Source organism: Acomys russatus, chromosome 5 (assembly GCF_903995435.1).
Source record: "Acomys russatus chromosome 5, mAcoRus1.1, whole genome shotgun sequence".
Lineage (NCBI taxonomy): Eukaryota > Metazoa > Chordata > Mammalia > Rodentia > Muridae > Acomys > Acomys russatus.
The window spans coordinates 58794346-58821114 of record NC_067141.1 but is presented as its reverse complement, the minus strand read 5'-3'; the positions used below and the strand labels follow the sequence as shown (position 1 = coordinate 58821114).

General features: G+C 36.8%; 2 protein-coding genes across 25 annotated transcripts in view; both read right to left on the bottom strand.

The window, feature by feature from the left end:
- The window catches only part of LOC127189541 (cytochrome P450 2C50-like), a 231917-nt gene that overhangs the window by 87939 nt on the left and 117209 nt on the right, over positions 1 to 26769 (bottom strand). The gene's annotated exons all lie outside the window — the stretch shown is intronic.
- Positions 6757 to 8838, bottom strand: LOC127189543 (cytochrome P450 2C37-like). The gene is made up of 4 exons (XM_051146466.1): positions 8648 to 8838; positions 7449 to 7617; positions 7130 to 7278; positions 6757 to 6894 (listed from the first exon to the last, which is right to left on the bottom strand). The coding sequence occupies exons 1-4, from the start codon at positions 8813 to 8815 to the stop codon at positions 6757 to 6759; spliced, it is 624 nt and encodes a 207-aa protein (XP_051002423.1). The 5' UTR covers positions 8816 to 8838.

Here is a 26769-nt window from a genome sequence, read left to right as displayed (position 1 = left end):
CCTGTCCGAAGTCCCACTGGGTAGAATCTTTCAGAGGAAATCTATGTTGGGCTAATATCGACTTATCAATGGGTATATACCATGTATGTCTTACTGGGTCTGGGTTACCTCACTCAGGATGATCTTTTCTAGTTCCATTCATTTGCCTGCCAATTTTAAGATTTCCTTATTTCTGATAGCTGTGTAGTATTTCATTGTGTAAAGTTTATTTATCCATCTTCAGTTGAAAGACATCTTGGTTGTTTCCAGATTCTGGTTATTACCAATAAAGCTGCTATGAACAAAGCTGAGCAAATATCCTTGTTGTATGGTGAAACATCTTTCTGGTATATGACCAGGAGTGGTGTAGCTGTGTTTTGAGGTAGCATTATTCCCAATTATCTGAGAAAGCACCATTTTGATATCCAAAGTGGTTGTACAAGTTTGTACTCCCACCAGCAATGAAGGAGTGTTATGCTTTCTCCACATCCTTACCAGCATGCGCTGTCACTTGCATTTTTGATTGTAGCCATTCTGATGGGTGTAAAAAGGAATCTCAGAGTCCTTTTGATTTGCAATTCCCTGATGACTAGGGACATTGAGCATTTCCTTAAGGGTTTGCAGGCAATTTGATAGTCTTTGTTGAGAATTCTCTTTTTAGCTCTGTACCCCATTTTTTGTTTTGTTTTGTTTTTTTTCATCTTTCTTTTTCTTTATTTTTTATTAATTTATTCTTGTTACATCTCAATGTTTATCCCATCCCTTGTATCCTCCCATTCCTCCCCGCCCCATTTTCCCATTATTCCCCTCCCCTATGACTGTTCCTGAGGGAGATTACCTCCCCCTATATATTCTCATAGGGTATCAAGTCTCTTCTTGGCTACCTGTACCCCGTTTTTTAATTGGATTATTTGGTTTGGTGGTGTTTAATTTGAGTTCTTTACATATTTTAGATATTAGCCCTTGTCAGATATAAGATTGGTTAAGATCTTTTCCCAGTATGTAGGCTGTCATTTTGTTTTGCTGACAATGTTCTTTGCCTTACAGAAGCTTTTTCAGTTTCATAAGGTCCCATTAATTTTCTATTGCTCTTAGAGCCTGAGCTGTTGGTGTTCTATTCAGGAAGCTGACTCCTGTACCAATGAGTTCAAGGCTCTTCCCCACTTTTTCTTCTACCAGATTTCATGTGTCTAGTTTCATGTTGAGGTCTTTGATCCATTTAGACTTGAGTTTTGTGCAGATTGATAAATATTAATCTACTTGCATTTTTCTATACGTATACATCCAGCTATACCAGCACCATTTGTTGAATATGGTCTTTTTTTCCATTGTATAGATTTGGCTTCTTTGTCAAAAATCAAGTATCCATAGGTATGTGGATTTATGTCTGGGTCTTTGATTCAATTACACTGATCAACCAGCCTATTTATACGACACAAACATGCTGTTTTTAAAATATATCTTATTAATTGATTCATATTACATCTCAATTGTTATCCTATCCCTTGTATCCTCCCATTCCTCCTTCCTTCCCACTTTCCCCTTACTCTTCTCTGCTACGACTGTGACTGACAGGGACCTCCTCCTCCTGTATATGCTCATAGGGTATCAAGTCTCTTCTTGGTGGTCGGCTATCCTTCCTCTGAGTGCCACCAGGTCTCCCCATGCTGTTTTTATTATGGTTGCTCTAGTACAACTTGAGATCAGGGATGGAGATTCCTCCAGAAGATCTTTTATTGTACAGGATTGTTTTAGCTCTTCTGTTTTTTTGTTTTGTTTTGTTTTTCCTTATGAAGTTGAGAATTTATCTTGCTAGGTCTGTAAAATATTGTGTAGATATTTTGATGGGGATTGAATTGAATATGTAGATTGCTTTTGGTAAGATGTTCATTTTTACTATGTTGATTCTCCCACTCCACAAGCATAGGAGATCTTTCCATTTTCTCATGTCTTCTTAAATTTCTTTCTTCAGAGTCTTGAAGTGTTTTTTTTATACCAAGATACTTTATATTATTTGTGGCTATTGTGAAGTGTATGGATTCCTGTTTTCTTTCTCAGCCCATTTGTCATTTGTATGCAGGAGGCCTAGGGACATATTAAAGTTTATTTATTTTTTTTTATCTAGCCACTTTGCTGAAGGTGTTTATCTGCTGTAGGAATTGCTTGGTAGAATTTTGGGTCATTTATGCGTACTATGAGATCATCTGTGACTAGTGATTCTTTGACTCCTTCCATTCCTATTTATATACCCATGTTCTCCTTATTTGTCTTATTTCTCTAGCTAAGACTTCAATTACTATACTGAAGAGACACAGAAAGACTGCACAGCCTTGGCATGTCACTATTTTTGTGGAATTGATTTAAGTGTCTTTCTATTTAGTTTGATGTTGGCTATAGGCTTACTGTGTATTACTTTACTACATTTATATATGTGCCTTGTATCTCCAAACTATCCAAGACTTTTAACAAGAAAGGGTGTTGGATTTTCTCAAATGCTTTTTTGCCATCTATGGAGATAATCATGTGTTATTGTTTTTTTTAATTTGTTTATATGGTTGCTTCCATTGGTATATTTCTGTATATTGGATTACTCCTATATTCCTGGGATGAAGTCTACTTCATTATAGTGGATGAGATTTTTGATGTGTTCTTTGATTCAGTTGGTGAGTATTTTATTGTGTATTTTTGTTCAATGTTCTTAAGGGGAATTTGTTTGAAATTTTTTTGTTGGATCTTTGTGTGGTTGAGGTATCAGGGTGACTGGTTTCATAGAGTGAGTTCTACATTGTTCCTTCTGTTTCTGCTTTGTGGAGTAGTTTGAGGAATATTAGTATTAGCTCATTTTAAAATATCTGGTAGAATTCGATGCTAAAACAATCTTGCCCTGAGAGTTTTTTTTTGTTGGGAGATTTTTGATGGTTGCTTATATTTCCTTAGAGGATATAGAATTATTAATTTGTTTGTCTGACATTGATTCATCTTTAGTAACTGCAATTAATCAAGAAAATCATTCCTATCATTTAGATTTTCAATTTTTGTAGCATATAGGCTTTTGAAGTTTGGCCTAATGATCCTTTGGATTTCCTCGTTACCCATTGCTATGTCTCCCTTTTCATTTCTGATTTTGTTGAATTGGATACTTTCTTTTTTTCAGTTTATTTAGTTTGGCTAAGGGCTTATCTATCTTTTTTATTTTCTCGAAGAACCAGATCCTGATTTCATTGATTCTTTAAATTGTTGTTTCAAATTTATTGATTTCAGACCTGAGTTTCATGGTTTCCAGCCATCTACTCCTCTTCAGTGTGTCTTATTCTTTTTTCCCTAGGTTTTTCAGGTGTTCCACTAATTTGCTTATATGTGATGTCTCCAATTTATTTATGAACGCACTTAGTGTATGAACTTTCCTCTTAGTACCGCTTTCATTGTGTCCCAATATGTTGTGCCTTCATCTTTTTTAATTTCTAGGAAGTCATTAATTTTCTTTCTTTCTTTCTTTCTTTCTTTCTTTCTTTCTTTCTTTCTTTCCTTCTTTCTTTCTTTCATCCCTGACCTAATTTTCTTTGAGTAGAACATTGTTCAGTTTCCATGTGTTTGTAGGCTTTTTGTTAATTCTATTGTTGTTAAAGTTAACTTTAGACCATGGTGGTCTGATAAGTTACAGGGTATTTTTAATTGTTTTTCTATCTTTTGAGTCTTGCTTTGTGAATGATTATATGTTCAATTTTGGAGAATGTTCTATGTGGTACTGAGAAGAAGGTGCATTCTTTTGTGTTTGTTTGAAAAGTTCTGTGGATGGCTATTAGATGCTTGATTCATGACCTCTGGTAGTTTCATTGTTTCTCTATTTAGTTTCTGCCTCAATTATCTGTCCGTTGGTGAGAGTGGGATGTTAAAGTCTCCTATTTAAATTTGTTGGGATTGAAGCATGATTTAAACTTTAAAAGTGCTTCTTTTATGAATGCAGGTCCTTTCATCTGTGTCATTAAGTTGCTTACGTGTGATGTTTCCAATTTCTTTATAAAGGCACTTAGTGATATGAATTTTCCTCTTAGCACTGCCTTCAATGTGTCCCACAAATTTGGGTATGTTGTTCCTTCATTTTCATTGAATTGAAGAAAGTCTTCCAATTCTTTTTTTTATTTATTCCCTGACCCAGGTGTCATTTAGAGAGTTATTTAGTTTCCATATGTATGTAGCCTTTTTGTTGTTTCTGTTGTTGTTGAAATACAGCCTTAGACCATGGTGATCTGATAGCATATATGGTATTATTTCACTCTTCTTGAATCTTTTGAGGCTTGCTTTGTGACATACTATATGATAAATTTTGGAGAAGGTTCCATGGGGTCCTGAGAAGAAGGTATAATCCTTTGTGTTTGGGTCAAAAGTTTCATAGATATCTGTTAGGTCCATTTGATTCATGACATTGGTTAATGTCATTATTTTTCAGCTGATTTCTGTTTCAATGACCTACCCTTCGGTGAAAGTAGGGTGGTGAATTCTCTCACTATTAGAGTGTGTGGATCGAAATGTGGTTTATGCTTTGTTAATAGGTCTTTTCCAAATGTGGGTGCTCTTGTATTGGGAGCGTAGATGTTCAGAATTGTGATGTCCCCTTCCTCGACTTTACCTTTGTTGAGTATAAAGTGTCCTTCCTCATCTCTTTTCATTTGTTTTTGTGTAAAGTCTATTTTAATAGATATTAAAATGGTTACACCAGCATGACTCCTGTCTCCATTTGCTTGGAATACTTTTTCCTGCCTCTTACCCTGAGATAATGTCTATCCTTGTGGCTGACATGTGTTTCTTGGATGCAGAAGAATATTGGGTCTTGTTTATGCATCCGTTCAATTAGTCTGTGTCTTTTTATTAGACAGTTGAGACCATTGATGTTGAGAGATATTAGTGACCAGTGACTGTTAAATTCCTTGATTTTGATGTTGGTTGCAGTAGAGTGCTTGTGTGGTTATGTTTTTGTGATGGTGTAGTTATCTATTTCCCATGTAGTTTCAGTTGTATTTTGTCACTTTGGGTTGGAGTTTTCCTTCTATTTACTTCTGTAAGACAGGATTAGTGGTTAAGTACTGTTTCAATTTGTTTTTATCGTGGAATATTTTGCTTTCTCCATCAATGGTTATTGAAAGTTTCACTGGATAGATTAGTCTTACCTGGCATCTGTGGTCTTTTAGAGCTCGCTTGAACCCTGTCCAGGCCCTTTTGGCTTTTATGGTCTCTGCTGAGAAGTCAGGTGTAATTCTGATAGGTTTGCCATTAAATGTTAACTAGCCCTTTTCCCTTGCTGCTTTTACTATTTTTTCTTTATTCTGTATATTTTGTGTTTTGATTATTATGTGTTGGCAAGATTTTCTTTTCAGGTCAATCCCATTTGGTGTTCTGTAGGCCTCTTGCATGTCTATATGCACCTCCTTCCTTAAATTGTGGAAATTTTCTTCTCCCGAGGATTTGTAACATCCAATGATTCTTCATGGTCTCTTATTTTCTCCAAAAGATAATGTTTTATATAGGTATAATTTTTAAAAGATATGTTAGAACTTCCTGGACAACAAATTAAGCACATCAGGAATGTATTGCAACCCTACAGGGAAATTCAAAAATTTACTAAATTGTAATGAATTAATTAAAATATATTTATAACATATCACTTAGGTGCTTTCACTAATAGATTAAGCCATGTATGAAATTTATCTTAAGGGGATGGTAAATGTATATTCTAATTGAGATATTTGAGGGAGAAATTTCTGTCCAAATGATCAAAGATCATAGTAAAATTTCCATGCTCACGTATCTTTTAAGTAAAAAGTAAATTTATGTCAGTTCTTACATAGCTCACATAAACTCTACTCTATAAGGCTGAAATAGTATGTTATATAGATTACTTACACTCACACTTTTCAGAGGACAGTAGATGTTTAGATGGTTGGGTGACCTTATTTACAGAAGAAATTTAGTTTTTGAAGATTTTATACATATCAAGCAGCTTTCAGCACGCAAACAGTATATGATTTAAAATAAATTGCACATCAAACCCTTGGGAATTTCTCATGAATTCATTCTTTGTGCAGTGTGCATGAAAGACCAGTTCAACCCAAGACCATTCTGAGAAGATGTTTATGATTCACACAAAATGAGATCTTTATCTTGTCACTTCTTCCTGTTACCTTGTCACCTAGAATTCTATCTGGTGCACCAAACCACAGAAACAACTGAATATTTGCTAGAAGCTTTCATTGATATATATGTGTATATATATATATATATATATATATATATATATATATATATGTATATATATATATATATATTCTTTCTCCTTTAAGAGAGTTGTCTAAGAAATTTCTTCCTGGTATGATGATGAAGATTTATGTAATTGTTAAAATGAGGCCAATAAAATTTCATATTTGAAAGTTGTTCTGTGAGTTTCTGGCCAGATTTCTGGATGTAAATACATTACTTTATGAAAAGAGCACTGTGGATGGTAATGGTGAGATCAATAGAAAGGAAGCTATCTCCTTACAGCCATCCTGGCTTTTCCCCTTTTTGGCTTATTTGAAGAGGAAAAGGTTCAGTGCTCCCTCCAAATATTTTTTTCATCACATGTTAGTCAGGACTGTCAGGTCTGGTCACCTCACTACTAGGTTCCTGTTGCATTTGACCTGTGAGAAAGAAAGACTACAAGAGTATTTTAATAAAGAATGGATTGTGACTTTACCTACGACCAGGGTAAGCTCAGAATGTAGATGTTCTCATTCGGTCTTTGCATCAAGTAAGAAAATCCTCATCTTTATAATCAAAATGATTCAGTAAGATAGTGGAACAGATGACATTGCAGGGATCACAGGCCAGGATGAAGATGGGGTCACAGGGTGAGCCTGAGGAATTGGAAACAGTGGTAAAATGCTATTAAAGTATTCATAGAAGACACTTTGCCCTTGTTAACATGGTAGGTACTTTAGCTTTTTATAACCACATTTGTGCTAATTGGACTGCATGGATTGGAAATGCATTGCATCCTCAACATAAGTCCTATACATCTCATTAGAAAAATGTTTTGAAGAGGATAGGAACAACATGACACATAACATCCATGCCTAGATTCAAGAAGTAAAAGTCAGATTCTCAAGCTGCACCCAACATTGGTTGTCCTCAGTTCCTCCACAAGGCACAGAGCTTCCTCTTGAACATGATCCTCAATGCTCCTTTTCCCCATGCCCAAATTCTTCATGGTCATAAGTGAAAGGTGCCTCCTGTTCCTCCATACATTCCCATTGCTAAATATAATGCCTGAAATAAAGGGAACAGACAAAAATAGAGTATATCCCAGAGATGGCATAAGGTGATGACTAGTCCCACACAGAAAGCCTCAAAGGGTGCCTACGGATCAAGCCTAGCCTTTGCTTTCCAACCTACAACTGACTATGTATACTGTCCAGCTCTCACATAAGCGCATACACCCTTAATCACACCCTTAGAAACCTTTTCAAATACTGGAAGCCTTCCTCTTCCAGCAAATTCCTCCCCATGATCAATCAGAGCTTCTTTCACTGTCTCATAACCATGCAGCACCACAGTGGGCTGCCCTCCCAGATACAGAGTGAACACAGGGCCATAGGCTTTTGATAGCTAGAAACAAAGAAAACATAAATTTTAGGCAGAGGGTGATCTTATTAACCATGATTTCAAACACTTTAAAACTTATAATATTTTTGTGTTATGCTATATTTATACAGAATAAATCAATTTGGAGTGCATGTACATTAAAATTTGAGCATAATTACATGTGGATGACTTTATAATAGGACTGGAATTCATAAAGGGGACTGACACACAGATCACTGTAAAATTTAATGCCACATTAAGATATTTAGGAGACCTCTGGTCTAATCTAATAAAGAAACTGCAGGAAGAGAATCCTATCTTCATTTCCAGTGCCCTGTTGCAAACAAGTAGAGACTCCATGGTAGTTCTCTGCTTCTTCACTACTAGATGCTTGATCATCGCTATCATGCATACTTTACACTGAAAGTGACATCAATAGTCACATGACTAAAGCAGGAGAAAACATGTAACTCTTTTTGTGAAAACTATAGAGCCCCACAATGAAAAAAAGATACCTAAAATCTACACTTACAACAGATTAATGCATCTATTTTTTTTTTTTTTTTGTAAATGGTTACAAAACTGCAGAGAGCACACATCATAGAAACTGTACCCCAGAATGCAGCATTTGTGGAAAATACATCACCATGAAGCAATCTTGGATCAAAGGACAGGATTTGCAAGTGATAAGTTTTGGAATCTACCATATAGGCTCTTACACATTGTTTATTGCTTTCCTTTCCAGTGTGGGCTCATGCTCACAGGTTTTACTCATACTAAGCATAGTCAGTTCTTCAGAGTTGAGCATCAAATAACAAAGCATGTCTAAAATTCTGAAATATTGAAAGATATTCCTTTTTATTTTCAGCAAAATAAAGAAAAATTGTGAAATAAGGATTTGAAGAAAGGCAGAAAAGACATACAATGTTACATTTTTCTACTTTGTGAAATTTATAAACAGTATTTTCTCCAGTGACAGAATTTCATTGAAAGCACTGTGACTAATATCTATCTATATTTACAAATGTACTAGAGAAGCCTAAAGCATAGTTACCTTGGTAAAGGATTGGTAAATATCCTTCACATCTACCTGGAGGATGTTGCCAATAATTGGGAAAGGAGTGGGGCCAGGAGGGAGCTTCCTTTTCTCACAGCTCTGTTTCCAGAGTGAGAGGAGAAGCAGACAGGACAGAGTGAGGGCCAAGACCACGAGTGGTTCCATGGAGACCCTTCTTCCTGACACAGCTGTGAACAGGCATCACAGAGCTTTTATAATGCAGCTGCAGAGTCAACATGATGTACTTTAGGACATCATTGACCAATCAGTTTGGCAGTCTTTAATTCTCTGCCAAGTAGACTTTGTTCCAATGATAAGACAAACAACTTTCAGCTTTTTTCTTTTTACATTTTTCTGGTCTGTTTTGTCAAGAAATTTTTGTGCTTCATCTGTTTTTGAGCATTTCACTCCCAGAGTAAGTTATTCAATTTTTCTCTTTGTGATCTTAATATACAGAGAATCCTCTTTCTCTTCGTATTTTAACTTTGGTGTTGTGAACTGTGTTGGCCAGCTCTAAACTTCTTTCAGGTTTGGTCTTACTTAGGTATTTCATATTCTTGATTATTTTTAAATTTACTTTACATCCCCATCACAACTTCCTCACCATCCTTTCCTCCTACTCCCTCAATCTCCAATCCAATCCCTCCATGTACCCCCTCCCTTTCTTCTCTGAGACAAGTTGACCTCCCATGGATATCCACCAGCTTTACACACCACGTTGGAGTAGGACTAGGCACATGCTCTCTTATTGAGGCTAGAATAGGCTGCATAGTTTGGGGGAAGGAATCCAAAGGTAGGTATCAGAGTCAGAGACCACCCTTTTTCCTGCTGTTAGGGGCCCCATGTGAAGAACTTGCTACATCTCTTTAATACATGTAGAGTATCTACCAGAGAACACTCTTTGCTTGGTGGCTATATCTTTTGGGGCCCAGACTAGTTGATTCCATAGGTTTTCTTGTGGTGTCACCTCTATATCCTTCAATTCATCCTCCCTCTCTGCCAAATGTTTGGATGTGGGTCTCTACATCTCAGAAGGCAGTTATGCTAGGCTCTTCATTGCAAATATAGAAGAATATCATTAATAGTGCTAGGATTGACTCACACTCATGCATAGAACTCAAATTTGGTCAGTCACTTCTTAGCCCTCCTCCAGTTTATTCTCCATCCTATATCTCTACATCTTGTAGGCAGGACAAATTATGGAATGTAACATGGTTATCCAGCATCTTATAGCTAATATCCACTTATAAGTAAGTACATCCCATGTGTGTCTTACTGGGCCTGAGTTATTTCACACTGGATGATAGTTTCTATTTCTATCCATTTGCCTGTAAATTTCATGATATCATTGTTTTTAATAGCTAGTACTATTCTATTGTGTAAATGTACCATGTTTCCTTATCTATTCTGTTGTTTGATATCTATATTTTTCCTATTCCTGGCTACTGTGATTAAAGCAGCTATGAATACTGTTGAGCAAGTGTCCTTGTGGCATGGTAGGACATCTTTTGGGTATTAGGCCAGGATTGGTATAAGTGGGTCTTGAGGTAGAACTGCCAAATTGATTTCCAAATTGGTTGTACATATTTGCATTCCAGTTATCAGTGGGAGAATGTTCCTCTTGCTCCACATCCTCACCATTGTGAGATCTCACTTCAGTTTTTTTATCTTAGCTAATCTGACAGGTATGAGATGGAATTTCAGATTCCTTTGATTTGCATTTCCCTGGTGGCAAAGGATGATGAAAGCGCTTCTATGCACTTAGGCATTCTTCTGCTGAGAATTCTCTGCTTAGCTCTGTACCTCTCTTTAAATTGATCTATGATTTGATTCCATTGATCAACCTGTGTGTTTTCATGCCAGTACCATGCAATTTTTATTTTTATTCTCCTGTGGTACAGTTTCAAATCTGGTATCCTGATGCCACTAATTCTTTTATTGGTTAGCATTTATTTTTAGCTATTCTGGCTTTTACATTTTTATTTTCATATGAAGTTGAGTGTTGCTCTTTCAAGATCTGTAAAGATTTTTTAAAATTTTTGATGGGAATTGCATTGAACATGTAGATTGCTTTTGGTAAGATAGCCAGGCTTACTATGTTAATTGTACAGATCCATGAGCATGGAAGACCTTTTTAAATTCTGATATCTTCTTCACTTTCTTTTTTCAAAGACTCAAAGTTCTTGTCATACAGGTCACACACCCACACACACTTATGAAAACACACCAAGTATTTTATGTTATATATAGCTATTGTGGAAAGTGTTGTTTCCATTATTTTTTCTAGGTCCATTGATCATGTATATAGGAGAGGCCTATTGATAATTTGAAGTTTATTTTGTATCCAATCATATTGCTGAAGGTGTTTACAGCTGTAGAGGTTCTCTGGTGGAATGTTGGGGTCACTTATGTATACTACCAAATCATCTGGAAATATGAGTACTTTGACCCTTTTCTTTTTAAATTTTATTTCCTGGATGTTGGTTAGTTGCCTTATTGTTTTAACTAGAACCTTAAAGCTTTATTGAAATGATGTGGACAGAGTGAGCAGCCTTGTCTTGTACCTGATTTTAGTGGAATGCTTAAGTTTCTGTCCATTTGAATTGATGTTGGCTCCAGGCTTGCTGTTTATGGGTGTATTCTGTTTATTACGCTTAGGTATGTGCCTTGCATTCCTGATTTCTCCAAGATTTTAATATGATGGGGTGTTCCTTGTTGTCAAGCCTTTTTCCAGAGTCTAACGGCATGATCATGCAGTTTTTTTTCCTTTCAATTTGTTTATATGGTAGTTTACATTGATAGGTTTTTGTATGTTGAACCATCATTGTATCCCTTGCATGAAGCCTACTTGATCATGGTAGATAATGTTTTAAAATTTTTCCTGGTAGAATTCTGTACTGAAACCATCTAACCCTGGAATTTTTTGGTTGGGATACTTTTAATTACTTCTTCTTTTTCCGTAGATGATATAGGTCTATGTTAGTTCTTTACCTGATCTTGATGTAACTTTGGTAAATGGTGCCTATGCAGAAAAGTCAACCATTTTGCTTAGATTTTCTAATTTGTGGAGTACACGTTTTTAAAAGCAAGATCTAATGATTCTTTGGAATTCCTCAGTGTCCCTGGTTATGTTCCCCCTTTCAGTTTTGATTTTGTTAATTTGGATATTCTTCCCTCTGCTTTTAGTTAGTGGCTTAGGGTTTGTCTATCTTGTTGATTTTCTTAAAAAAAAAAAAAAAAAGCTCTTGGTTTCCATGATTCTTTTGTATTTTTCCCCTGTTTCCAATTTATTGACTTATGTCCAATGTTTGATTAACTGTCATCAATGACATTTCGGTGTATTTGCTTATTTTTTTTGTTGTAAATTTTCTGATGTAATGTTAAGTTGCTAATATGAGTTCTCTCCAATTATCTTTTATAAAAGTGCTTAGTGCTTATGAATTTTACTTATAATCACTGGTTTCATTATGTCCCATAAATTTGGGTATGATGTGTCTTCATTTCCATTTAATTTGGGAAAGTCTTTAATTTCTTCTTCTTCTTCTTCTTCTTCTTCTTTTTTTTTTCCTTTCCTGACCTGGTGGTCATTGAGTAGAGAATTGTTCAGTTCCATGTTTTTGTATACTTTCTGTTATATCTGTTGAGATCCTGTTTTGATTTATGGTGTTTTGATAAGATACAAGGGCTTATTTCAATTTACTTGTGTCTGTTTAGGCTTGCTTTGTGGCTGACTATGTGGCCTTTTTGGAGAATGTTCTATGAGTTGCTAAGAAAATACATACTCTTTTCTGTTTGGGTAAAATGTTCTGTGGCTATCTGTTCACTCAAATTGATTCATAACATTGGTTAATTTCATTATTTCTTAGTTTAGTTTCATTCTAGATGATGACCTGTCCATTGATGAGAGTGAGGTGTTGAAGTATCACACAATTAATGTGTTGTGTTTGATGGGTGATACATGCTTTAGTAATATTTCTTTTATAAATGTTGCCTTTGCATTTGGAGAATAGAAATTCAGATTGAGATGTCATCTTCTTGGAGTTTTGCTTTGATGGCTATGAAGTGACCTTTCCTTTCTATTTTGATAATTTTTAGTTGAACCTCTATTCTATTATTAGAGTGCTATTCCAGCCTGAATCTTGGGTCTGTTGTATTGTAAAATCTTTTCAAGCCCTTTACTGGGAGGAAGGTTCTATCTTTGTTTCTGAGGTGTTTCATGTATGCAGCAAAATGTTGGATCCTGTTTTCACAATCATTCTGTTACCCTCTGTCTTTTTTATTGGGAATTGACTCCAATGAAGTTCAGAGATCTTAATAACCAATGACTGTTAATTCCTATAATTTTGATGGTGATTGTATTATGGCGTGTGTGTGTGTGTGTGTGTTTGTGTGTATTTTCACTCTTTAATTTTGATGATGTAGAGATATTTATTTCCTATGTTTTATTGAGTGTAGTTAACCTTCTTAGGTTGGAATTTTTCTTCTCATATTTTCTGTAGAGTTGAAATTATAAATAGATATTGTAGAAGATAAGTTTTGTCTTAAAACATCTTGTTTTCCCTATCTATGGTAATTGAAATTTTTTCTGCATATAGTAGTTGGGCTGATGTTTGTGGTGGCTTACAGTCTGCAAAATATATGGCCAGATTTTATAGCTTTAGAGTCTCTGTTGAGAACTTCAGTACCATTATCATTTTGGTTACCATATACCAGGAGGGTTTGCATTTCTGTTGCAATCTAATTGGTGTTCTGTAAGCTTCCTGCATTTTTATTGGCATCACTTTCTTTAGGTTGTGAAAATTTCCTTCTATGATTTGGTTGAAAATATTTTCTACACCTTGGAGCTAGGACTCTTCATCTCCTTCTATTCCTATTATTCTTCAGTTAGGACTTTACATAGTAACCTATGGTACTGTATGGAGATTTCCTGGATTTATCGTGTCAGGAAATTTGTAGATTTAACATTTTTGAGTGATGTATATATTTCTTCAATTTAGTCTTCTATGCCTGGGATTCTCTCTTCCATCACTTGTATTCTGTTGGTGATGCTTAGTTCTGTTGTTTCTATTCTCCTCCCTTGATTTTCTGTATCCTTTAGTTTGTGTATTCATTATAACTTCTATTTTCATTTTCCGGTCTTGAGCAGCTTTATTCATTTCATTTACCTCTTCAATTGTATTATCCTGTATATCTATATGGTTCTATATGGTTCATTATAATTCATTCACCAAATTACAGACTTAGCCCTACGGTTTTTTATATCATAGACACATATAAAAGGAGTTTCAATGAGTTACTGCCTAATGTGCTAACCATGCCATTATTAGACACCTTAGGCTTTCAAATAAAAAGACAGGTTTCAGCAAAAGTTATTTTTATTAAGGTTTGGCTGGTGACACCGCATAGACCCACAGATATCATCAGTTATTTTCAGAGATCTGATTGCACTGTAGAACCTGATGGTAAGTCCGCAATGATGAAGACTAAATTGTAGAGCCAAAAACGTTGAAAATTAAAGGTAACTTTGACCTGAGCACAAAGCTCGTTAAATCTACCATTCTACATTTTGCTTTTTAGTAGGCAATAATATTCATAGTAGAGTAATGGTTTCTGGTAGTTATTGAGTATAGAGGGGAGAGAGAATTGTGGAAATGATTCATATTTAGAAAAATATAATGTCACATGAAACACATGTTTTTAATTTTTTATGACAATGCGATATATTTATCAAACTTAAAAAGGTTTTCAGTGTTTATTTGTAAAATATTAAATGTTTATGGATATAATTATATTTAATATGGTTTTCTTTTAATATATTTTCAAATTTTACTTTTTATTGTTGAAGACTTAACTGCATAATTTGCCCCTTCCTTGTACTACCTCCAAGACTCATGCTTCTATCTCTTTTTAATTCATAGTATATTTTAACATTAATTGGTCTTTTATATACATATGTGTAAATATATGCATACATACTCCTGAAAGGCAAATACAGTCTATCCACACTCTATTCTGATAGATACGTGTCTTTATAACTAACTTTATATGTTTTAAAAGATTTATTTTTATTAACTCTAGTGTCTGAGTTCATATGTGAACTTTTGAACATGTGTCTGAAAAGTCCTGAAGAGAATATAGGAAGTCTGTCTTTGAAGTTGTAGGAATTTGTGAGCTGCCAACTGTAGGTGCTGAAACCTAGTGCATCCCTCTCTAGAGCAGTAAGCCTTCTTATCTGCTTACAGATATCCCTTGTTCCAAAATTTTATATATTTTCTCAAAATTAAGTTAAATTAGACAATATTCTATTTTTATGTTTTAAATATCTTGAAGTCTTTAGTGTCATAGCACTTAGTCCTTTAGCACAAAAATCCTAATTGTATAACATGTAATTATTTTAATCCATTTTACCTAGAACCATATTTTATACCATTTTCATCTATGCATAAATTCATAGCTTACACAAATATATGCTTGTCTGCTGACATTGGCATATGTGAAGACATGTATGCATTCCCCACTAGTATAGTGGCTGAGAGAAAATGGAAAATTTCTTCCTTTGGGAGTGTCTACAAGGCCCCATGAATAATATAATTTCTTATTTAATAACTTTTAATGCTGTGGAAAGATAATATAGCAGCTGGAAATTATTAAAAGGTCGTGGTTTCTATGGCTGTTATTCCTTTTGGATATAAAATAGGAGCTTAGTGACAGGGTAAGCACAATACATGCTCAGGTGTAAGCTGGAAGACAAATTTTAAAAGGTTTAAAAATTTGTAAAAACAGATTTAAAATGTTTTACTTTTATTCTGGGCAACATCCAAAGGAGGAATGGCCTCTGACCTGCCAGTGTATTCAACTATCATTTCTATATATTGTGCAGATACTCCTGGACACTGTTCCTCTGTTCCAAATGTAAATAATTCGAGAATTCGAGTAACTTTAGGTGATGCCAATCCAAAGGAATTTCTCTTAACATCCTCCCTAATTCATTCTTTTCCATATCTATTAATAGAGGAAGTGTGTGTGTGCATGTCTGTGTCTGTGTGTTACTTCATTGTTTTTGCTGTCATGGATTAATTTTTCCTGTCTTGGGTGTAGTTAACCTCATTGATTAGAGTTTTCCTTCTTTTAATTTTTTAGGTCTTGGTTTGAGGATAGATATTGCTGAAATTAAGTTTTGTGTTAGAATATCTTGTTTCTGCCATCTATAGTGATTGAAAGTCTTGCTGGGAATAGTAGTTTGGACTGACATCTCTGGTCTCTTAAGTCGGCCTAACATATGGCCTGGTTTTATAGCTTTAGAGTCTATGCTGAGAGGTCATGTACAGCTCAGATAGGTCGGGCTTTGTATATTATTTGGCTTTTTTCTATTGCAGGTTTTACTATTCTTTCTTTGTTCCGTACATTTAGCATTTTGATTATGACATGGCAGGAGGGTTTTCCTTTCTGGTCCAATCTAATTGGTGCTCTGTAAAACTTTTGTATGCTTATTGACATTTCTTCCCTTATTTTGGGAAAGTTTTCTTCTATGATTTGGTTAAAAATATTTTCTGGGCCTTGGAGCCCAGGTTAGATTGTTCGGATGGTTTCTCTCGGAGGTTCTTTAGAATTAACATTTTCTTTGACTTCTTTAATCTTGTCGTCTATGCCTGAGAGTCTCTCTTCCAGCTCTTGTGTTCTGTTGGTGATTCTTACTTCTCTTGTTCCTTTTCTCATTCCTAGACCTTCTATCCTCAGGATTCTCTTAATTTGTGTTTTCTTTATTGCTTCTATTTCAAATTTTATGTTTGGGGCAGCTTTTTTCAATTCATTCACCTGATTGATTGTGTTTTCTTGTATTTCATTATGAGATTTAGTAATTTCCTCTTTAAAGACCTATCATATTCATAGTACTGGATTTAAACTCATATTCTTGTGTTTGGTTGTGGTAGTATGTCCCAGGATTATTTCCAGTAGAATAATTAGACTATGGTGGTGGCATATTGCTAGAGATCTTGATGGATGTGTTTTTATGTTGACTTTTAGCTATCTGTTTGTCCTTGGATGTTCCTCAGGTATCAGTCCTCCAATGCAGCCAGGGACTAGATAACAAAGCTCAGAAGCCACTGTTCATTTTAGTGATCACTGAGCAGCTGGGCATGCATGAGGATACTTACTGGACAGAGGGTTGTGGGAGAGGGGTGTAAAATGAATGCTCCTGTAAAAGAGATATGGTGTCAGCAGGCAGAACAGTTCTTCAAGGGCTGCCCATAATGCATTTTGCAAAATTTTTATTGAGTGATGGGGGACCAAATGGTGCTGATAAATATGAGCAACAGAAAAGACATACACAGGCAGAGGTAGAAGGATCTCTGTGAGTTCAAAGTCAGTCTAGTATACAGAAGGAATCTAGGACAGGAAAGGCTACACATAGAAACTGTGTTTGGAAAAAACTGAGAAAGAGAGAGAGAAAGAAGAGAGAGGGAGAGAGAAAGAGAGAGAGAGAGAGAGAGAGAGAGAGAGAGAGAGAGAGAGAGAGAGAAGATTACAATGTTAGATTATCTCAAAAATACTTTAATCTTCAAAAATATTTCATTATTCATAGATTATAGTATAATTATGTCATTTTGATTTCTTTCCTTATCTGAAATCTCCCATATTTGTAAAATTGTGTTTTTTTCTAATCCATGACATCTTTTCTGTCTCATGAGTATTATATACATATGTACATGCACGTACATATTCCTAAAGACACAAATACTTGAGTTAACTTTTATTTTTAAAATATATTTTATTAATTTATTCATATTACATCTAAATTATTATCCCATCCCTTGTACTCTCTCCTTCCTTCCTTCCTTCCTTCCATTTTTCCTTTACTCCCTTCCCCTATGACTGTGACTGGTGGGGTACCTCTTCTTCCTGAATATGCCCATAGGATATCAAGTCTCTTCATGGTAGCCTGCTATCCTTCCGCTGACTGCCACCCGGTCTACCCATCCAGGGGACGTGGTCAAATACGGGGTACTAGAGTTCACATGAAAGTCAGATCCCATTCTCCACTCAACTGTAAAGAATGTCCTGTCCATTGGGTAGATCTGGGTAGGGGTTTAAAGTTTACTACATGTATAGTCCTTGGCTGGTGCCATAGTTTAAGCAGGACCTCTGGGCCCCAATCTGCCCATCATAATGTTCTTCTTGTAGGTTTCTAGGACCCTCTGGATCCTTCTATTTCCTCATTCTCCCATGCTTCTCTTACTAGAGTCCCAATAGGATGTCCTTCCCTGTGTCCCACTTTCCTGATAAGTGAAGACATTCATGGAACAAACCCCTTAGGCTAGTGTCCAGATACAAGTGAGTATATACCATTTGACTTTTTCTGCTTCTTGGTTAACTCACTGATTGTGATCATTTCTAGCTCAATCCATTTGTCCACAAATTTTGAGAATGCCTTGTTTTTGATAGCTGAGTAGTATTCCATAGTGTAAGTGTCCCAGTTTCTTTATCCATTCTTCTACTGAGGGACACTTAGGCTGTTTCCAGGTTCTGGTTACTATGAATAAGGGTGCTATGAGCCTGGTTGAAAAATCTTGTTATGTGCTGGAGAATCTTCTGGGTATATTCCAAGAAGTGGAATAGCTGGGTCTTGAGGAAGCCCTATTCCCAATTTTCTGAGATAACACCAGATAGATTTCCAAAGTAGCTGTACTAGTTTGCATTCCAACAGCAATGAAGGAGTGTGCCTCTTTCTCCATACCCTCGTGAGTATGTGGTGTCACTTGAATTTTTGATATTTGCCATTCTGATAGGTGTAAGATGGAATCTCAGAGTCATTTTGATTTGCACTTCCCTGATGAGTAAGGAGGTTGAGCATTTCTTTAAATGTTTCTCAGCCATTCGATATTCCTCTGTTGAGAATTCTCTGTTTAGTTCTGAGCTCCATTTCTCATTTGGGTTATTTGTTTCAGTGGTGTTTAATTTCTTGAGTTCTTTATATATTTTGGATATAAGACCTTTGTCAGATATAGGGTTGATGAAGATCTTTTCCCAGTCCGTAGGCTGTTGCTTCGTTCTGTTGACAGTGTCTCCTGCCTTACAGAAGCTTCTCAGCCTCATGAGGTCACATTTATTAATTGTTGACTTTAAGACCTGGGCTGTTGGTGTTCTGTTCTTGAAGATATCTCCAGAACCAATGTGTTCCAGGCTCTTCTGCACTTTTTCTTCTACCTGACTTAGTCTCTGGTTTTATGTTGAGGTCTTTGATCCACTTGGATTTGAGTTTTGTGCATGTTGACAAATATAGGTCCAATTGCATTTTTCTACCTGTAGACATCCAGTTAGACTAGCACCCTTTGTTGAAGATGCTATCTTTTTTCCATTGAATATATTTGACTTCCTTGACAAAAATCAAGAGACCATATGTGTGTGGATTCATATCTGGGTCTTCAATTTGATTCCATTGATCAACCAGCCTATTCCTGTGCCAGCATCATGTTGTTTTAATTACTCTTGCTTTATAGTACAGCTTGATATCAGGTATAGAAATTCCTCTGGAGGATCTTTTATTGTACAAGATTGTTTTAGCTATTCCAGATTTTTTGTTTTCCATATGAAGTTGAGAATTGAACTTTCAATGTCTTTAAAATATTGTGTAGGTATTTTAATAGGGATTGCAGTGAATCTGTAAATTGCTTTCAGCAAGATGGACATTTTTACTATGTTATTTCTCCCAATCCACTAGCAAACGAGATCATTCCATCTTCTGATGTCATCTTCAATCACTTTCTTGAGAGTTTTGAATTTTTTCAAACAAGTACTTGACTTGCTTTGTTAGACTACCTCCTAAGTATTTTACATTGCCTGTGGCTGATAAGAAGGGTGTAGTTTTCCTAATATCTTACCCTACATGATTATCATTTTTATACAGGAAGTTGCTGACTTTTTTGAGTTAATTTCGTATCCAGCCAATTTGCTGAAGGTGTTTATGAGCTGTAGGAATTCTCTGGTAGAATTTTGGGAATCAGTTATGTAGACTATCATATCATGTGCAAATAGGGATAATTTGACTTCCTCCTTTCTCTTTTGGATCCCATTGGTCTCCTTTTGCTGTCTTATTGTTTGGGCTAGAACTCCCAGTACTATATTGAAGAGACATGGAGAGAGTGGGCAGCCTTACCTTGTTCTTGTTTTTGAGGAATTTCCTTAAGTATCTCACCACTTAATTTGATTTTAACGATTGGCTTGCTGTATATAGCCTTTATTGAGGTATGTGCCTTGTATCCCCGATCTCTCCAAAATTTAAACATGAATGGGTGTTGGAATTTATCAAATGCTTTCTCTGTATCTAAGGAGAGGATCTTTTTTTTTTTTCAGTTTGTCTATATGGTGGATTACATTGATGGATTTCTGTATATTAAACCATCCCTGCATGCATGGAATGAAGCCTACCTGGTCATGGTGAATGATATCTTTGATGTGTTCTTCTATTCATTTTGCAAGTATTGTATTGAGTATTTTTGTATCAATGTTCATAAGAGAAATTGGTCTGAAATTCTCTTTCTTTGTTGGGTCTTTGTGAGGTTTAGGTATCAATGTGACTATGGCCTCATAGAATGAATTTGGTAATTTTCCATCCATTTCTATCTTTTGGAGTAGCTTGTAGAGTATCAGTATTAGCACACCTTTGAAGGTCTGGTAGAATTTTGCACTGAAACCATCTGGCCCTGGGATTTTTTTGGTTGGGAGACTGTCAATGTTTGCTTCTATTTCTATAGGAAAAAGGGGACTATTTGGCTTGTTTTTCTGTTCATAGTTTTGGCAAGTGAAATTGATCAAGAAACTTGTCCATTTCCTTTATATTTTCAAATTTTGTGGCATACATGCATTTGAAGTAGAATCTCATGATTCTTTGTATTTCTTCAGTGTCTGTTGTTATACCACCTTTTTCACTTCTCATTTTGTTGATTTGGATACTGTCTCTCTGCCTCTTAGTTACGTTGGCTAACAGTTTGTCTATCTTGTTGATTTTCTCAAAGAACCAGCTCTTGGTTTTTTTGATTCTTTGGGTTGTTTTCTCAATTTCCAATTTATTAATTTCAGCCCTGAGTTTGATTATTTCCAGTCATCTACTCCTCATGGATGTTTCTGCTTCTTTTTTTTCCCTCGGGCTTCCAGCTCTGTCATTAAGTTGCTTATGTGGGGTGTTTCCAATTTCTTTTTAAAGGCACTTAGAGCTATGAATTTTCCTCTTAGCACTGCTTTCAATGTATCCCACAAATTTGGGTATGTTGTTTCTTTATTTTCATTGAATTCCAAGAAGTCCTTAATTTCTTTCTTTATTTCTTCCCTGAACCAGGTGTCATTAAGTAGAGAGTTGTTTAGTTTCCATGTACATGTAGGCTTTTTGTTATTTCTGTTGTTGTTGAATTGCAGCCTAAGAGCATGGTGATCTGATAGGATACAAGGTATTATTTCAATCCTCCTGTATCTATTGAGGCTTGCTTTGTGACCTACGATGTGATCAATTTTGGAGAAGGTTCCATGGGGTGCAGAGAAGAAGGTGTATTCTTTCTTGTTTGGGTGAAAGGTTCTATAGATATCTGTTAGATCCATTTGACCCATGGCATTGGTTAATGATGTTTCTGTTTCAATGACTTATCCTTCAGTGAGAGTGGGGTGTTGAAGTCTCCCACTATTATTGTGTAGGGATCGATGTGTGGTTTAATCTTTCTTAGGAGATCTTTTACAAATGTGGGTGCCCTTGTATTGGGAGCATAGATGTTCAGAATTGTGATGTCATCTTGGTTGACTTTACCTTTGATGAGTATGAAGTGTCCTTCCTCATCCCTTTTGATTAATTTTGGTTGAAAGTCTATTTTGTTCGATACTAAAATGGCTACGCCTGCTTGCTTCTTGTGACCATTTGCTTGGAATATTTTTTTCCAACCGTTTACCCTGAGGTAATGCCTTTCATTATGGGTGAGATGTGTTTCTTGAATGCAGAAGAATGTTGGATCTTGTTTATCCACCCATTCAGTTAGTCTGTGTCTTTTTATTGGAGAATTGAGGCCATTGATGTTGAGAGATATTAATGACCAGTGACTGTTAAGAGTCTTAATTTTGATGTTGTTTCCAGTCGAGCATTTGTGTAGTTGTGTTTTTGCCATGGGATAGTTATCTATTTCCTGGGTAGTTTTGGTTGTAGCTTGACCCTTTGGGATGGAGTTTTCCTTCTAGTACCTTCTGTAAAGCTGGGTTTGTGGATAGGTACTGTTTGAATTTGTTTTTGTCATGGAATATTTTGTTTTCTCCATCAATGGTTATTGATAATTTTGCTGGGTAAAGTAGTCTGGCCTGGCATCTGTGGTCTCTTAGGGTTTGCAGGATCTCTGTCCAGGCCCTTCTGGCTTTTATGGTCTCTGCTGAGAAGTCGGGTGTAATTCTGATAGGTTTACCATTAAATGTTATTTGGCCCTTTTCCCTTGCAGCTTTTAATATATTTTCTTTGTTCTGCATGGTTTGTGTTTTGATTATTATGTGGCGGGCAGTTTTTCTTTTCTGGTCAATTCTATTTGGTGTTCTGTACTGTATCCTGGGTGTCTGAATGTGGGTTAGGTGAGGCCAAAGTGTCCACAGCCTTCTGGGTCCCCTTGTAGTATTGGAGCTCTCCAGGGACGGAAGCAGGTCAGGTAGAGGGGGTCTACTGGCCACTCTACTTTCTGTCTCCCCAAGATTTTATTCCCGGACCTTTGATGTTCCGCTGGTCTGTGGTTCCCAGTATCGTTTCCAGACCCAGACTTCTCACAGAGTCCAGGTTAGTTTCACAGGGCCCAAACCGCATACACACTGAGTCCAGTTCATGTCTCTGGACCAGTCGGGTCTCTGGACCCAAGCGGGTCTCTCGGACTAATCCACACACTTAGTTAGCACTGAGTCCAACCAGGGTCTCGGGCCGAAACCGCACACTTAGCTTGCCGAACTCAGCTAGAGTCTCTGGGCCCAAAATGCCCGCAAGCTCAGCTAGGGACTCTGGGCCGACACCATGCAGCGAGCTCAGCCAGAGTTTCAGAGCTTGCCCCACCCACCAAATGCAGCCAGGCATCCTGGGCCCAAACTGAGGTCAGCTAGAGTCTCTGGGCCGAAACCGCCCACCGAATTCAGCAGTCTCAGGGCCGGGACTCTGCAGTGAACTCAGCCAGGGACTCTGGACCCAAACTGCACACCGAATTCAGCCAGGCACTCTGGGCACCAGACTGCACGCTGAGTCCAGCCAAAGTCTCAGAGCCGGGACCACACGCCAAGCTCAGCTAGAGTCTCTTGGCTCAAACTGTGTGCCTAGCCCAGCTAGGTTGTCTATGCCCAAACCACGCACCAAGCTCAGCCAAAGTCTCAGTGGCTGAACTACACTCCAAGTCCAGTTCGGGTCTCTGGGCATGAGCCACGCACCAAGTGGAGGTTGGGTCATGGGGCCGAAACCGCACGCAGAGTTCAGCTAGGGTCGCTGGGCCCAAATCTTGCACTGAGTCTCCTCTCCCGCAGCAATTCCCACCAGTTAATATCTGGTGGAGGGTTCCCAGCTGCAAACATCAGCTGCTGCCACCGCTCTGGTCCAAGATAATCCGTACTCCTCCCATGTTCAGGGGTACGCAGTTTTCCTGTATTTTGGTACTTTTGAACTATGGAGTACTCCCTCTGTAGTGGGGTGGGAGCTTGGTGTTCTTGGTTCAGAGTTCCGTGCAATTCCCTGAATTGTTTACTGGAGCTTCTAAACACAGTCCACACTGCTTGCCACCATCTTGGATCCTCTATGATTTCTAAATAATCTTGAGTTAACTTTTAAATAAGTTTGTATTCTTGTGTTTGTGCTCATGTAGGAATTTGTGTTTTATGGATATTCTGTGTGTCCTATAATAATTTTTTTAAAAAAATAAAGTGTAGTTCATGATGGCCTCAAACTCAATGCTCATTTTATGATACCACTCATGGGTAGAAATAGACACCCACAATACCATTAGTATGGTTAGCTGTATATTTAAATTGCTCATTGCAAAATAAGCATTTTAACATACATTCCCCACAGTGAATGCTTACAACTATATAATGAATGATTGGAGCACTATAACTAAGGCAAAAGACATTTTATATTAGTAACACATTTTTAAATAAGAAATTATATGATGTTGTCACCTAGAGGAAGCTGTATGGCTTTTATTACTGTGGAACCCAAATGTATAAGATACAGATGACTTTTTCCTAAAGTCAACCGTGTACCAAAAGGACTTCCATTGTCGAAAAACTATTAGTTGGAAGAATTCAGAATTCAATGAGATTATCTTGTGGTTGCAGGTGCCTCCTTTGGATTTACCATGGCTTCCCAAAATATTAGGTTTCTCCATATTCCAGAACTTCAGAAGTGAGCTTAGCCCAGCTTAACTGAGCAGAAGACAATATCTCAAAGCTTTTGAAGACGTCTATCTTCTAAAAGTTGAAACATCCCCAGACACATCCCTTTTTAAGGATCAGAAACAGTTGGTACACAGTAACGAAGGTTTATGAGCTGCAAAACATTTTCTCTGGCCATAGAGCATGCATGATAATAGATGTTAAAATTCTATTGTAAAGGGACCAATGTATACCGAACTAAATGTGTGGAGACAGTTATCAAAGGAATATCATTACCAGAAGAATAACATTTATTATTTGAAGGGGAAATGCCATTGTTAAAATAAAGGATCCCTCTGTAAATATGTCATTATATTTGTTCTGATTGGACTAAGGAGTTTGTCATAGACCTCTTCAATACAGGAAACTATGTTCTTGATTTTTTTTTTTACATCACTTGTGTTAGTTGTTCAGTAAATTTTCATTTGCTCAGCTTCTTTTCTGGGGAGAACTAATTCCCATGTACAAATTAGAATCTTGTTTTTATAGATTCATAATCTAAACAAAGCCAGTGAATGAATTTGGTACAGAAAGACTTGAGCCTGCCCAACTTGAGCCTCATTTCTTTCTTGCACAGATACATTTTGTTACTTTTATTTACCACACTTACAGGCTTTACCCTATGGTTCAATATCTACCTTTGTCAGTGTCAAACAAAACAAACAAAGATATGGCCAACAATGTTGTCACTGTTTTTATTGCCTGGAGTTCTGAGAAGTTTGCTTTTGTAATTTGTAGATGTTTAGTAACCCAGAGTCTTGGCTATTTCCATTACCTACAACACAGTCAGCAGTAATTGGTGACTGACTGACATTGCTGTACATCCCCACAAATTTATACATTTTATTTGGGATAAATAATTTTCATCTATTTCTTTAACAACACTATCATTTGTTTGTTTGTTGTTGTTGGTGGTGGTGGGTTTTTCAAGACAGGGTTTCTCTGTGTAGCCTTGGCTCTCCTGGACTGGCATTGTAGACCAGGCAGGCATTGAACTCACAGCAATCCACCTGCCTCTGCCTCCTGAGTGCTGGGATTAAAGGTGTTTGCCACCACCATCTAGAAACAGCAGTATCAGTTTACATACTGATAAATAGTAGTTCCTTCTCAGTTTATTCTTTTTCTGTGTTCAGAATTTCTTACCAATTACAAGCAGTTCTGGCCCATGCTTGTTACCATCAGTGGAACCCCCATAGGTAACCATCAGTTCTAATCCAGAGAATATACACATACATAATCTATACACATACACAGAATATATATACAGATAATGCACGCACACACACACACACACACACACACACACACACACACACACAGATCACTTAATTTTGTTTTGTTTTTCTTCTGGTTTTTTTTTTTTTGACACAGCACTTTTCAGTGTAGCCTTGGGTGTCCTGGACTCACTTTGTAAACAAGACTGGCCTAGAACTCACCGCAATATGCCTATCTTTTCCTCCCCGAGTGCTGGGATTAAAATTGTGCACCATCACATCTGAGATGTACACCATTTTGAAAATGCATCATTTCGTATTTTTTTATTAATTTATTCTTGTTACATCTCAATGTTTATCCCATCCCTTGTATCCTCCCATTCCTCCCCCCCCCCCCCTTTTCCCATTATTCCTCTCCCCTATGACTGTTCCTGAGGGGGATTACCTCCCCCTGTATATTCTCATAGGGTATCAAGTCTCTTCTTGGCTACCTGCTGTCCTTCCTCTGAGTGCCACCAGGTCTCCCCCTCCAGGGGACATGGTCAAATGTGAGGCACCATAGTACGTGAAAAGTCATATCACACTCTCCACTCAACTGTGGAGAATATTGTGACCATTGGCTATATCTGGGAAGGGGTTTAAAGTTTACCTCCTGTATTGTCCTTGGCTGGTGCCTTTGTTTGAGCGGGACCCCTGGGCCCAAATCTGCCTATCACATTGTTCTACTTGCAGATTTCTAGGACCCTCTGTATCCTTTTATTTTGCTATTTTTCTCATGCGTCTCTCATTTAGAGTCCCAATAGGATGCCCTACCCTCTGTCCCAGTTTCCTGGTAAGTGAAGTCTTTCGTGAGACATGCCCCTTGTGCTAGTATGCAGATATAAGTGAGTATTTACCATTTGATTCTTTCTGCTTCTGGGTTAACTCATTTCATATTTTTGATATCTGGTTTCCAGGGTTTTTTTAAAAATATATTTTCGATTTAATCCTCTATTAGTTGTGAATTTGGTAAAAAAAAATATTTTCCCTTTATGTAGGTAGCAACTTTTTAGATAGATGGTGTCCTATTCCTTACTGACACTTTTCAGTTTCATTAGGTCTCATTTATTAATTATTAATTGTTGATCTTATTGCCTGTACTGTAGGTGTTCTGTTCATGAGGTTTTTTTCATATGCCAATGTGTTTAAAGCTATTCCCTCATTTCTCTTCTCTCAGGTTCAGTGTATGTAGTTTTATAATAAGGTCTTTGATCCACACAGACTTGAGTTTTTTTCTGCATGCTAAATATGGATATATATTGCATTCTTCTACATGCAGACATCTAGTTTGACTACCACAATTTGTTGAAAATAGTTTTTCTTCACTGTATACCTCTGGCTTCTTTATTTAAAAAGTCTGGAGTCCACATGTGTATAGGTTTATATCTGCATCTTAACTTGATTCCAATGATCAACATGTCTGTTTTTAATGCTAATACAATGTAG